Source organism: Rosa rugosa, chromosome 6, assembly GCF_958449725.1.
Source record: "Rosa rugosa chromosome 6, drRosRugo1.1, whole genome shotgun sequence".
In the NCBI taxonomy this organism is placed as follows: domain Eukaryota; kingdom Viridiplantae; phylum Streptophyta; class Magnoliopsida; order Rosales; family Rosaceae; genus Rosa; species Rosa rugosa.
Genome location: NC_084825.1, coordinates 2,373,175 through 2,386,392, shown reverse-complemented (window position 1 = coordinate 2,386,392; position 13,218 = coordinate 2,373,175). Strand labels below are relative to the sequence as shown.

The 13,218-nt window shown below is 40.2% G+C and overlaps 1 protein-coding gene across 19 annotated transcripts; it reads right to left on the bottom strand.

Moving 5' to 3' along the window:
- Positions 1 to 306: 306 nt before the first annotated feature.
- LOC133713573 (uncharacterized) lies at positions 307 to 3,806 on the bottom strand. 19 transcript variants are annotated; one of them, XR_009848105.1, is made up of 10 exons: positions 3,257 to 3,806; positions 3,050 to 3,135; positions 2,769 to 2,831; positions 2,644 to 2,683; positions 2,495 to 2,552; positions 2,258 to 2,326; positions 1,497 to 2,172; positions 1,171 to 1,304; positions 936 to 1,059; positions 307 to 724 (listed from the first exon to the last, which is right to left on the bottom strand). XR_009848105.1 is itself a non-coding variant. In XM_062139609.1 (9 exons), the coding sequence occupies exons 5-9, from the start codon at positions 2,496 to 2,498 to the stop codon at positions 711 to 713; spliced, it is 342 nt and encodes a 113-aa protein (XP_061995593.1). In that variant the 5' UTR covers positions 2,499 to 2,552; positions 2,644 to 2,683; positions 2,769 to 2,831; positions 3,050 to 3,135; positions 3,257 to 3,806; the 3' UTR covers positions 307 to 710. The 19 variants fall into 19 exon arrangements, 4 of the variants coding, with proteins under 4 accessions (XP_061995593.1, XP_061995591.1, XP_061995592.1 ...); XR_009848102.1 differs by having other exon boundaries at positions 2,495 to 2,683; XR_009848110.1 differs by having other exon boundaries at positions 1,497 to 1,578; positions 2,495 to 2,683.
- Positions 3,807 to 13,218: the final 9,412 nt, after the last annotated feature.

The following is a 13,218-nucleotide window of genomic DNA, read 5'->3' as shown; positions in this document are numbered from 1 at the left end:
GATAGAGAGGTACTAGGTACTAGAATAGCAATGACTAATTTGTGCTTGACAGATTTCTACCTCTTCTCTTAGTTTGCATTTTAATAGTATGTATATTGTATGATGACGTACATAAAAGTAAAGGCTACAGAAATGAGATCCTCTTAACAAGCAGTTTATACAAATCTATGATGTCTTATATCTCCTTAAATCTGACGTTGAGAAACTGATCAGATTTTCCATGCTCAGTAGACAAAACAAAACAAAGAAAGAAAGCCACAAGAGGTGTCAAGAAACTGCCTTTGGGGTAAATTGTTGACCACCTAATCAACTATCCGCAACAAAAAGCACTAAACTCCAGAATTCTAAATGAACTAAAACATAGCTTCAGTATCGTTTCCTCTCAACTCCATTAATCATAACACAAACTCCAAAATGAAACACACATCAATTAAAACTTGACCAAAAAGGCAGACAACATTCCTTGCTGGGTGTGAGACAAGTAACCAAAAGGTCAAGTATATATGAAAACTAATATACTGCTTTTGAAGAAACAAAATGAGGCCTCAAGATGACAAGTATAGAAATTTCCTGGAAATATGAGCAAGACTATATTGCTACCAAACAAGTAACCAAAAGGTCAAGTATCATACCAAATATAGATTGTGTAATGGTATCACATATCCACATCATTGCCATTGCACCACAGACCAATAACATACTTGTCAGCATCACATGCTTGACCCTACAATATCCCAGAAGTACAAACATCTTCAATACAGAAAACCCCTTCTTTGCAGGAATAAAAGATATATAAGTTGAGGATCAGATATGTTGAACACAGCAAAATGTAATAAGACCATGAAATAAAAATAATAAAAATTAAAAAGATGGCAATCTTTTCTCAGTAAAAAGGATGACCAGTAAACTTAATTAGCAGAAGAAAAGCTGTAAACCTGCATAATAATCAATGCTATAATTTGAGGACTGAATCCAAGCTTGAACAAGGACAATGCTAAAATGGGCTGATTTTTGCTCAAATAACAGAAACTCAACAGAAACACACTTATACGCCGCAGCCTGCATAAAAGAGAAGCAAACATAACTCCTTGACAACTAAGCAAGTAAGCAGCATAAGCAAACATGGGAGGTGACACACAAAACATCAAAAACGAGTAACAAAAGGCTCACTGTGAGAGTCTTTTGCATGATAAAGTCCATATCTCGAGGCAAGCAGGAGGTGATCACAATCACTTTCCTCATGATATCTCTACCTCCCCGGTGGTACAGTACTTCATCATTGATAACACTGTAAAGCTTCACATCTATGATTAATTATGAACAAACACAATTCACAAAATGAGAATATCAGATAAAATAGTTGAGGTCAGTTAACAAAATGAGAATATCAGATAAAATAGTTGAGGTCAGGGACTAAAAGCTCAAAGAGAAAAGAAAAAATAATTGTTTCTTTTTCATGAAAGCCTATAGAAAGAGGAGTTTGTACTACTACTAACCTGCCACCATATATCTCATCCTTCTTCCCAATTAGTACTTCCCTCTTCAAAGCAGATTCATTCTCATAAGTTAAGCATACATCTGCTCAAACAAGAAATCATATATGAATCAGATTCCTATCATAAAATATCTATTTGGTTAGTAAAGATGAGAAAATTAATCCTTGGCCTGGTTTTAGAAAATATAGTATAGAAGAGTAATCTGGTATTCTCTCATGGTTGGTTACTGTATATAGGCACACAACTTTGGCAAATAATGTAGGTTCCAGAATGTGTCAAATCCAAAACCTAGAGGGCTGTCCTGCCAATAGATGATCAAATAGAAACCTAAACTCCATTGGGACCTAAACATCAAATACATATTATTCAATATGACATGCAAAGAATTCAGTCCACACCTACACAAACCCCACTTTTGGCTGATTCAATAAGGGCAGCTAATTGATGTTTGAGAAAAACAAAAAAAAACAAAAAGAAGAAGCTATTTGAGCCAAGATAAATAAAAGAACAGACTCAAAATGAAAAGAAGGGAGCAAGTTTTATCACTCAGTTTATGCTTCTTCTTCCTTTTTTTTTTTTTTTTTTTTGGTCTTCAAATTCTTTGTTCCTTCCCTGCAGCATCATAATAAGCAAAAGCTCTTTGAAAACCAAGAACCAAGAGCCGAACCCTTTATATCTGAATTAGTAAAAAAGAACAATTAGGAAGCAAAGAATTAAGGCAAATTACTACTTGCAGAATTTGAGGAAGCAAAGGAATATACCGTTTGAATTCAGTTTTTTTTTTTTCTGTCGAAGGACATTGAATTTTCAATGATGCACGAATCAATAAACTGTCATGAACAACGAACCCAGATTTTGTGAACAATGGATATTGAATATTAAGGACATGAAGAGAACTCATGTTTCTCCCCTCCCACAGCTTAAAAATATAATTCAATAAGCGAAAAAAATAAAAATAAAAAGGAGACTCAAATCAGCAACACTAAGCAATTACATACACATTCATCAGATAACCTTGTTTTTTCCTTCCGCATAGTGATTGCAATGGATCCATTGCTACACATGGAATCAAAATCATTCAGTAAGCAAATCCAAATCAATTGCTAAACTAATCTCTTTCTTGCAGTGATATATATTGTCCATTCACCTGGTTTGAACCCCTTATATAAATTCCAAATCTTCAAGACCTGAAAAAAAAAATAATGTTAAACCTTCAATTGCAGGACTCAAACTTTAATCTGCAATGTGCATAAGCATGCCTTACGCCCTTACCTTTGTATTGCTCAAGTCTTCCTCTTTCTGTTTCAGTCATGACAATTGCAAGTGAATGGACCCCTGCAAATACAGACCAATGCATAGCAAATCAATTGCATACTAAACCAAAAAGTATAATGTAAAAGCTCAACCAAACAGTTTGGTAAGAAGAGCAAGACCCTGCAAAATGGGTATGTTTTCCTACAACCACAGAGTTCATAAACACCCATTTAAACCAAAACCACACAGCAAACCAAAAACCAAGCAAAAAGCTTTGAAATTTTCTCAGATCTATATACCAAATCAACTGTTTCCTTCAGCACCGCGTCAAGCACTTCAGGCTTCTCTTCCGCCATCTCTCTCCTCTTCCTCTCTCGTCACAGCTCTACAGAATCATTAACACTCGAAGGATCAGAAACCAAGAACCAACAAGAACATAAAAAAGACTCAAAATTTTGAAGAACCCAGAAGAAGCTGATAGCTTTTAGAAGAAGACAAGCACTAACCAGTTGTAAAGATTTGATTTTGATCAGAATTAAAGGTTGAGGGACTAGTTGAAGAGAGAAGCACAGACGAGAGAGAGTGGGAGGAGAGAAAAAGTGGATCTGGAGGAATCTCTCTCCTCCGTCACCGATCTCTGACCACCGGGGTGGACTCACCGTAGCCACCATCTTCTTCGCCTTCCTCCGACGAGTCAACGCCAGGATGCACCTCCGAGATGAGCCACAAAGAAATCTCTGCACCTCCTAGAGAGAGCGCGCGAGCGGGAGGGGAGGGAGTAGAGGGATAGGTTTCGGGGGAGAACCCAACTCGATTGGTCAGAACCCAAATCCCCCATTAGCAGAATGAAAAACCCCTTAATCGAACCCTAATCGAGTAGAACCCAAATCGAACCCCAATCGAATAGAACCTAAATCCAGAATTTGAAGGATGGTGATTTGTGATGGCTAAGTGTTTTGAGAAGATGGTGAAGAAAAGCTCCAGATTTTGCTCGAAGTGAAGAAAAAGTCGGGGTTTCTCTCTCAGACATGAAAAATGGCCAAGGCATTAAGTTTGTTTAAGTGTGCCCTCGATCGAGTTGGCTAAGGCAATAGGCATTAACTTTTTTTTTTTTTTTTTTTTTTAAGTCAGACAGACAACGTATAGATATGTTTACGTTGTCTGATTTGTTACATAGCTAAGGGAATAAAAGATGGAAATTTCCCTCCTCTACAATCAAAATGTTAGGTTTCGCGCTTAGGCTAGTCATTGCTCATTCACACAACAGAAATAGTTCATTCTGTTGTTGGAACTTGCAAGCATAACAAACAATTGAAGCCAAATTTTCTCGTTTTGGGGGGAATGAATGTCATTTTGGAGCCATCTCCAAATTTTGGTACTCACTTGCACAACAGAACATTAAAAACCATTGTATGATGATTTCCAGGTATACTCCTACAACGGAAGTAACTAAACTGTTGTCCAATTTAATAGCATCTAGGGTACAATTTGGAGCCAAATTTGACTCAATGGTAGGAGGGAAATATGTCGATCTTTTTCTTTCATTCAGACAACAGATAATCTCTCTTTCTGTTGTGCCATCACCTCCTAACTAGAAGTTTTATAATTTGAGCATCTTTATACAACGAAGATTCATTAAAGGTGTTGTATGATTCAATTCTCGTCAACAGACAACAGAGGATTTGTTCTCCGTTGTGTGATCACCGTTGTGTGATGCAGTTTTTGGTGTAGTGAGAGTACAACGCGCATATGTCCTAGGTAGCATATTTTGAATGCTCCCCCTGATGAGAATCTCCCCCTGATTTTTGCAAGCTTCAATCATGTATGCAATAAAATACATGCACCATGTATATTGGATATGGTGTGTCGATTACATAGGTGAGACCATGTGTGCTTTGCATAAAGGGGACTCATCATGAATTGTTATTCCTGCAAAAGTTAGGGTAATACCAATAAAACTATAAATCTTACTTCAAGTAGAACCAATTTCATATGTTCAAATTATAGATAAAGATATTAGCAAAAAATAACAATATAAAGGAACAACAATTGACACATTTACCTTTATACAATATTCCAAGCATTGAAATTTATGTATGGCATACTTAGCCATAAATATCAATTAGTGTAATTGATAATTTCATATAGGCTCAATATGAGCTCTAGATAAATTCATAACTTCGCGAAAGTTAGAATATGTTGCAACATTATGAGTATGATTCGAATTCGATTTCTTAGTGTTGTCATAGTACTCATTGTGGCAATAAGTTACTTTGACCATAATTGAATGAGTATGTATGAGCTTTAGACTTTTGATTCCATGAGTGAGCTTTAAGCTCTTTCACTCATTCATGGACTTGCCTTTGGCAATATGAATCCATTAAGGATTTGGTTAAGCAATATGCTTATAATGACACATAGGATTTGGGGATTTGCTTTTAGCAATTTGCCTTCAAGATCTTCATAATAATCATGACAACCTGCTATAAGCCTCTCGTCAATATAATAGCTATATGTAACACTGTACTTATAGAAAAGTTATCGCTTGGAGAAGAATGATAAGCCCATATCTCTATAAAGAGACTTGTGTCATAGTGATTTCAATTCACTTTAGTACACCCTTTGTAATTTTTAGGGTAGATAAAGTCCAAGTATATCATCACGTTTACAATATTTAAATTCATTGGAATTGCCTCCCAATTTGGCCAATAGTATGATTTGTCGACACAATAAAACGTGGTAGTATATAGCCCTTGATGATATTTAGTTGCAACTACAGATGAGATATCATCAATGATCATCAATTAGAGATCTATCACACATTCAAAATATATGCATGCATTAGCGATAATAAGCTTATTCATATCAGGTACCCATGCCTCTTTTAGGGCATTTGTTGTCTCTCAAGGACAAATTAATTAAAGAATGTGGATATTTATATAACCTCATAACGAGTGTTATAGGGCTTGTATAATCTTCCCTTATAGCTAGGGAGATTACAACATTGGACTTGGTGAATATATCCCACATAATGCACGCCGTTACAATAGTGTTTCCTCCCCCTAACGGCGGGAAGACCATCTAGTTTGACCATTCGCAAAATATGCGTGCAAAAAAATTTGGATTGGAAATCCATTGGTGGGTGGCGAGCCCAAACCAATTTTTAGGTCAAAAACTTGTCTTTAATAAGTGTCACTTAATTTCTCAATTTCTCATAATTGATTGAGATTTTTTCTTAAGATAATAATAAGACATGGTGGATAAATATCACACACCAATTCATATCGTTTTTCATAATATTTCTCCCCCTAATGACGGGAGAATTGTCTTATTAAAGTGACAACTCGCAGATATGCGATAAATTATAATTTCCTTGTTAGGAAGGTTTGCAACAATGGTTGTATTATACAACAATGTAAAGTATGTATGCAGATGAGTCTACATGACGTAGTAGATAAAATAAAGACACATTGGTCACGCCAAAATAATTTTATTTGGCTCAATGAAATTTTAATTCATGATATAGTATACAGTAGTATACTCATAGTTGATTAATACAACATAAAGTCGGTGGAAATTTCATCACCAATATATGCAATGGTATTCCACATAGGTAACATAATACGAGCTTAGTTGGAGTCATCAATCAAGATCTGCAGCTCTTGAGATGATTGTTACCTTAGCTTTTTGAAGCATCAATTGTGAAAAAATATCAACAATTGCAATGGATCATGTCCATAGTTGCATTATATGCGTGCAAGACAACTATGTTTGTCATTATATTTATCATGAACATTCATGGTTCAAAATGAATTTATTAATGAACACGTGGTTCATATTATTGTTTGACACTGAAAACAAATGTCAAAATTATATACTCAAATTTGAGTCTGGGACAGTAGTCCATATGAGTATAAGCATATCCTCCAATAAATAATAGATTTAGGGATCATAGCCCTCATACTCAAAACATTTGGTTTGAGTCTTCACAATTAGAAGCATGTTCTAAGAGTGGAGTGAACAGAGGTTCACATGTAGTCATAAAGAGAAGGGACAAAGGTCCTGACATAATTGGAGATCAAGAAACAAGATGTTTCGATCTATTTGATTGTATAACAATCAGTGGAGGAATTTTAAGTCCTCATGAAATTGAATCAAGAAACATGTAGTTTCGATCTCATTATAAATTGACAATTTTATATCAAATTATCACATAAGATAATAAGAGGAAATTAAATTGAAGTTGTCAAACTCATGAAAATACATACCTTGATTCTGTTGAAAATATAATTGATATTGTTGATATCAATTGGTGAGTAACAGAATATTCTAAAATAGAGACAGATTCATTTAGAGTCAGTAATTGAAACTTGCATTAATATAACATTATAAAAATAATCAATAAAACTGTTGTAGTCTAGTGGTTAAAATATTTGGTTCGCATCCAAAAAGACCTGGGTTCAAGTCCCAGCGATGGAAAAATACTTTTGTTATTTTTTCACAAACGACATAATCATATGAGGTAGATATAATCATAAGTAATAAATGTTCATTATGATCGCATAAAATAAATAACTATGGTAAGTATCGAATAATGGTAATAGAATGATAATAAAATGAGTTATTAATAGGGAAAATGCTCATTTACCCAATTTTAGCTTAAAATTTGCCCACTTGCTCCACTAACTGTTTTTTAACCCCGTTTACCCAAAACACTCTAAGGGATTATTTCCCCTTTACCCAATTAATTCTTTTTGTCTTCTTTTTATTTATTTTTGGGACTTTTTTGCCCTCTCCCCCCTCACCGATTTCTCTCTCCTCCCCCCTCACCGATCTCTCTCTCTCTCACTCTCTCCAGAAGACGTCGGATTTCTCTCTCCCTCCCTCCATCCCTCCAGCAGGTCGCCCACGACGCCTGCTCTCTCCATCGCCGCGCCGAAACTCATCGTCGTGCTCTCCGCTGTCAGGCTCGACGCCAAGCCGACGGTCCTCGTCGCTGAGAAGCTCGGCGAGGCCGGGGTTGACCTTCTGAAGGAATCGACGACGGACTGAAAACTGCTATCTGGGACTGAAAACTGCTATCTGCTATTGGGCAGTCATAACCATAAAAATTGTAACATTAGTGCCCCCCAGTAGACTTTGTATTGGGGGCTAATGATGACTGCTTTATTTATTGACGGACTAAAAACTGCTATTCCAAAGTAAATGTAGTGTTAAATTGCAGTAGTCGATAAATGAAAAAAATTGTGTGGTTTGTGTCAGTCTAGTGGGAGGCAGTAGACAGAATATTGACCCTCATAATGTGGGTTTTTAGACATTATCTGTTGTTTTGAGTGTGAATAACTTCTATAATCTGTGAAACATAGGAAGCGGTGTAATGTTTGATGGTCTATTGGGGGACAGTAGACACATTAGTGCCACCCAATAATGTCTTTCTTAGGAGACAGTAATCATCTCTTGTTGTTTCGTTTGTGATAAAGTGCAATACACTGTGAATCCTTGAAATTGGTGCAAGTTGTAATGGTTTAGTGGGGGGCAGTAGACACATTACTGTCCCCAAATAATGTCTTCATACGAAGTCAGAACCCTTCACTTAACTGGTGCAAGTTTTAATGGTTTAGTGGGGGGCAGTAGACACATTACTGCCCCCAAATAATGTCTTCGTTTTAAGTCAGAACCCTTCACTTAACTATTATTGACAGATTATTGTACTTTAATAAACTCAAAACAACATAAGACTTATCAAAACTCTAATTTCAGTGATTAATTAACCACAGTTAAGAAATTAGTGGGGGGCAATAATCTGTCTATTACCCCCCAATAGACCACAGTTTTGACGTCGTCCGAGACCTGCAAGGGAAGCCCAGACCCGATTCCGGCGTGGAGAGCTTTCCGGACATCTGACGAACAAAATCGGCGAAGCCCAGAGGGGTTGGGATCGTGGAGTTAGATGGCGTCATCCTCTGGTGGTCCGACGGTGGGACAGAGCGGCGGCGGTGGAGGCCGACATCGACGGTGGAGTGGTGGGCGTGGTGGCTCAGAGAGAGAGAGAGAAAGAGAGCCTGAAACGAGGTTAGAGAAAGAGAGAGAAAGAGAGAGAGAGAAATCGATGAGGGGGAGGAGAGAGAGATATGAGTGTAATTTGTTAATTAAAATGAGGGCAATACTGTCAAACACTGTTAGATTGGGAAAATGGGGTTAAAAAACTCTTGGTGGAGTAAGTGGGCAATTTTTAGCCAAAAATTGGGTAAGTGGTCACAGCCCCTTATTAATAACAATAACTACAAGATAATGACAATTAAAAATATTATCATGATAATTGTAGCTCTTGCAACAAATATTCACGACAAATTCAGTTATGAAAGAATTGTAATAAAGGTAATTTAAACATAATAAATATGATTAAACAGATAAAGATAATGAAACATAATTACGTTTAATCGGTGCCAAAACATAGGCTTAAAATGACTAAACAAAATAAATAGAGACAAAAAAAACGCCTAAACATAGGCTTAAAATTAATCGGTATCAAGAAAACCACCGCTGATCATGTAATCAATATGTTTTCCATTGTCCACAAAAAATCAGGACTTTGAGCTTGTTATCTTCACTGACAGATTCTCCACATAATTTTAGTTGGGAGGTAATCATATGTTTAGCGGAATTGAAAATCAGTGACAGATTTAAAGTTCTGAAGGCGCAAAATGCGTCCATTCATATCGTGCTCTAGATAGAACAATGGTTTTCTGGTGAGCAAATCGATCAGCCAATGCTTGCCAAATCTCAAGTGGATCTTTCACCGTAAGGTAATCATCTTTTAGGATCTTATCAAGATGATAACGCAAGAAAATCATAGGCTTGGCGGGATCTTGCACAGATGACTTATTGTCAACTTTGATGGCATTTCCAAAGTTTTTAGCAGGCCATAAGGTGAATTTCAGCATCAAATAGTTCTTGCCAGAAATTTTAAGAGGATCATAGTCCAATTTTGTTAGATGTGTCATCTTTCTATAAAGAGAAAAGATGAGATATATTAGGATCCATAATTATTAGAACAATATGTTCTATGAAAAATTCATATACGAAACAAAGGTTTCGAAGAGTTCATAAATATGAACAATGGATCCCATAGGGAACACACGAGAAAAACATTCGTGTGATGTCTATAGAACCATAGGTTCTAAGACTACTTGGTCAGAGGACTCGAGTCTTGAGCAATGAAACTTGTAGTTCTCATTGTCGTATATGAAATATAAATTTTCAACAATTATATTATATAAAAGATACATACAAATATATGTAAATGATCGCATAAAGAAAATTGATATTCATCTAGGAGAGAAAGAAGAAAAACTCATAGATCATTAGCCTTGGTCATAAGCAACTATGTTGCACCATAAGGCTTGCGGATCATCATTGTTAATGTCTAAAAGTTCGGCGGTAGCTGAACCTTTGTTAACGCTGATCCGGTGGGCGGATCTATACTTGTGACGTTCTCAAAGCCTCCGCTACCTGTCAAGTAAAATACAAAGGGGCGTCAGAGGGAGACCGCGTTGGGCGGTCTTCAACTCTCCGATGCCTAAGTTAGTCAATGTATTTATGTTGACAAAGTAACAGTAGGTAAGTATTGAATGCGTAATTAATGAGGAGAGAGGAGAGGACCTTTTATAGGTGAGGAAGAGGTTGATCTTCTCTTTGTTTTCGATGTGGGACTGATATGCCTCAGTTCCCAGTTTCAGAAGCTTCTGATGCCATCTTGGCGCGGCGCGTGGCGGCGCGTTGGCGGCGATCTGGAGGTGGTCCGACGTTGGGGCTGTAGCCCGCCTGGCGGTGTGTCTGCATGTCATTCCTTTGGTTGGAATTAGTACCTTTGGCGGTAGAATGAGCGTAGCCCATTAGAGCTAATTATGCTTGCAAATGTACATGTATGTACAAGTCCCCCAAGTCCCCAGTCAAGGAGGGCAATCTTGGTTGGGGAGTTGTTCGGCGGTTTGAAGCGTTTTCTTCCGCTAGACTTGCAAGAGCATAATTAGCGACAGTGCGTTGTCAACCGTTGGTTTTACTGAGCAAACGCTTTATACCCTTTCGGGTGGGCCCCTGCTAGGCCCCCCAGGGAGTCCCCCACTCCCCGGCTAAGATAGACCTCCGGATGGTCGGCAAATTGTTTGTTGAGGGGGAGCTGCATGGAGCAGAGGGTGTTGGGTAGCGAGCCCAAGCTTTAGAACCCAAATGACGGGGGTCAACGTGCCTGATCAGGGCCGTCGTAGACTGTTGACAAGTCCCCGTGTCCCGTAGGGACGGTCTGACGGTAACGCCGCGTGGCGGTCGTTGTCAGAGTGAGGCGTGGCCTCGGGATTCGCCGTTTGGCGGATATCCCCCCGCTAAATGCAGTAGGAAGCAGCGTCCGGTAGACGTGCCTGGCGGTATTTTGTTGAGCGATAGTGCTGAACGACATACGCAGCTAGCAAGCTGAAAAGGAGGTTCCGCTAGAGGTGCATAGCGGAAGATGCCCAGCTTGCAGGATGGCAAGGGAGGAGTTCCGCTGGCGGGGTTTCGCTCAGTGGAGACTTCGTCCCTTGGCAGATGACAAGGGAGAAGTTCCGCTGGCGGGGTTTCGCTCAGCGGATACCTCGTTACTCGGAAGATGACAATGGAGAAGTTTCGCTGGCGGGGTTTCGTTCAGCGGAGAGTTCGGACGATTGGTGAACTCTTCCCAAGTGGTTGCTTCCACCAGACGCTTCGTCTGGTGGTGGTTAACACGTGTGGAACCCGTAGAGGGTTAGCGTGCGGAGGCTTGTCTCCTAAGCGTAGCTGTCTTCTTGTCATTAATGATAGTAATTATGGATTTCGTAACCGAGGCGACGCCTCGGTTAATCCGGAGAGTAAGTGAAGAGTTGTGACACGTGTACGGCTGGTGTGTGATGTCGTTTTTTAGCGGACGGCCTAGAACGCGTTGATGTTGACATAAAAGGGGGGGAACCTTAGCGAGATTTGACACTTTGTGAAAACTTCAAACCCGAGTCGTCGTCTTCAAGCTCTCTGCGATTTGCGAATAGAGTTCTGCGGGGCTAAGGCTGTGGAGTTATCGGATCTTGGGGACGAGGTTTCTATTGGTGAGGACAAGCGCTTGCAATCACAGCAAAGGTTTCATCATCAAGGTTGGTGCTCTGAACCTCATCCCTGTTCCATTGAATTTCTATGTACCTGCTGTTGTCAGTTTTCTGGGTTTTGTGAATTTGGGGTGTTCTGAGTGTGTAAAGTGGGCTTTTGGGAATGGGTTTTGGTATTCCTGACAGTTGGGATTTCTGGATTTGCTAGATGGTCGAATCTGGGTTTAGTAGATGGTCGAATCTGGGTCAAGTGTTTGTTGGTTATTTGTTCTTGTTTTTGTGTTTTCTGGGTACTGTTGGTGATGTTCTTGTCGATAACTGATCTAAGAATAGGCTAGATTTGTGCTTGTGCTAAGTGGTGTGGGTTTTAGGGTTTGGGATGGCTAACGTCATAGAGATATCGAGCAGTGAGGATTCCGGGTCTGACGTGTCGTTCAGCGCGGCGGATAGGATATTTATTGACTCGTTGCGTCCGTCTGCCCATGCAGGAACCTCACTGCCCGAACCGCTAGAGGTTGAACCGCTACAGACCATACCTTGGGCAGTAGCCATGGGTCGTACGTCACGTCCGGAGAGCTCTAAGGCGGGTGAGGTGGCGGCGGCCAAAGCTAGGCGCGACGAGCGCTTGGCGAGCAACAGTGTCGCCAGCGGATCCGCTGGGGATGAGGAAACAGCGGGGGAGGACGCTGAATCCGCGTGGTTCCTCCGAGATGGCACCCCCGTCGACGAGGCGGGAGGGCGGATGACTCTCGCCGCTGTTACCAAGATGAAGCGGACGTTCCGGCTGCCGGGCTCGGTGAAGCTGCGCCCGCCGACTGCAGATGAGAAGGCGTCGATTCTTCCAGTGGGATTTGCGGCCGTTCATGAAGCGATACTCCGCCAAGGAGTGACACTACCGCTGGTGCCGAATCTACAAATCCTGGTGTGTGAATTCGGCCTTGCGTTCGGTCAGGTTTGTCCCAACATGTGGCTTCTGCTGCTGGCGATGAACTCCTTGTGGCGGTTGTCCGGGTGCGAGGGGCCAACTATGGCGGAAGTGCTTCACTTCTACGAGCTGGTGTATGTGAAGCGCCGGGGTTGCAGAGGGCAAGTGAACCTGAGCCGCCGCCAGGGAGCGCCCAAGCTGATCGAGAATCTAAGGGATTCGATGTCCTACTATCGGGGGACCTTCTGTGTCGCCACGGAGGGATGGGAGTACCAGGCTGGAGCGAACGAAGAAGGGCCGACGTTTAGGATTAAGTCGGAGTTCCAACCTATCCGAGGTTGGTGACCAATTTCCGCTGGCGGTAGCCGGCGGGGTTTCTATCTTGAAGACTTGGTATTCTTACTAATCCACTTGTGTTTGTGCAGCGGGACTG

What these genes read in the sequence shown, in the direction of transcription:
- LOC133713573 (XM_062139606.1), bottom strand. Translation starts at nt 2,574, where the DNA reads ATGATTTTGATTCCATGTGTAGCAATGGATCCATTGCAATCACTATGC. An exon ending in ATGCGGAAGGAAAAAACAAG is followed by an intron (nt 1,579 to 2,510) that starts GTTATCTGATGA and finishes TTGTTTGAGCAG; the next exon opens with ATGTATGCTTAACTTATGAG. An exon ending in TCATGCAAAAGACTCTCACA is followed by an intron (nt 1,060 to 1,170) that starts GTGAGCCTTTTG and finishes TCTTTTATGCAG; the next exon opens with GCTGCGGCGTATAAGTGTGT.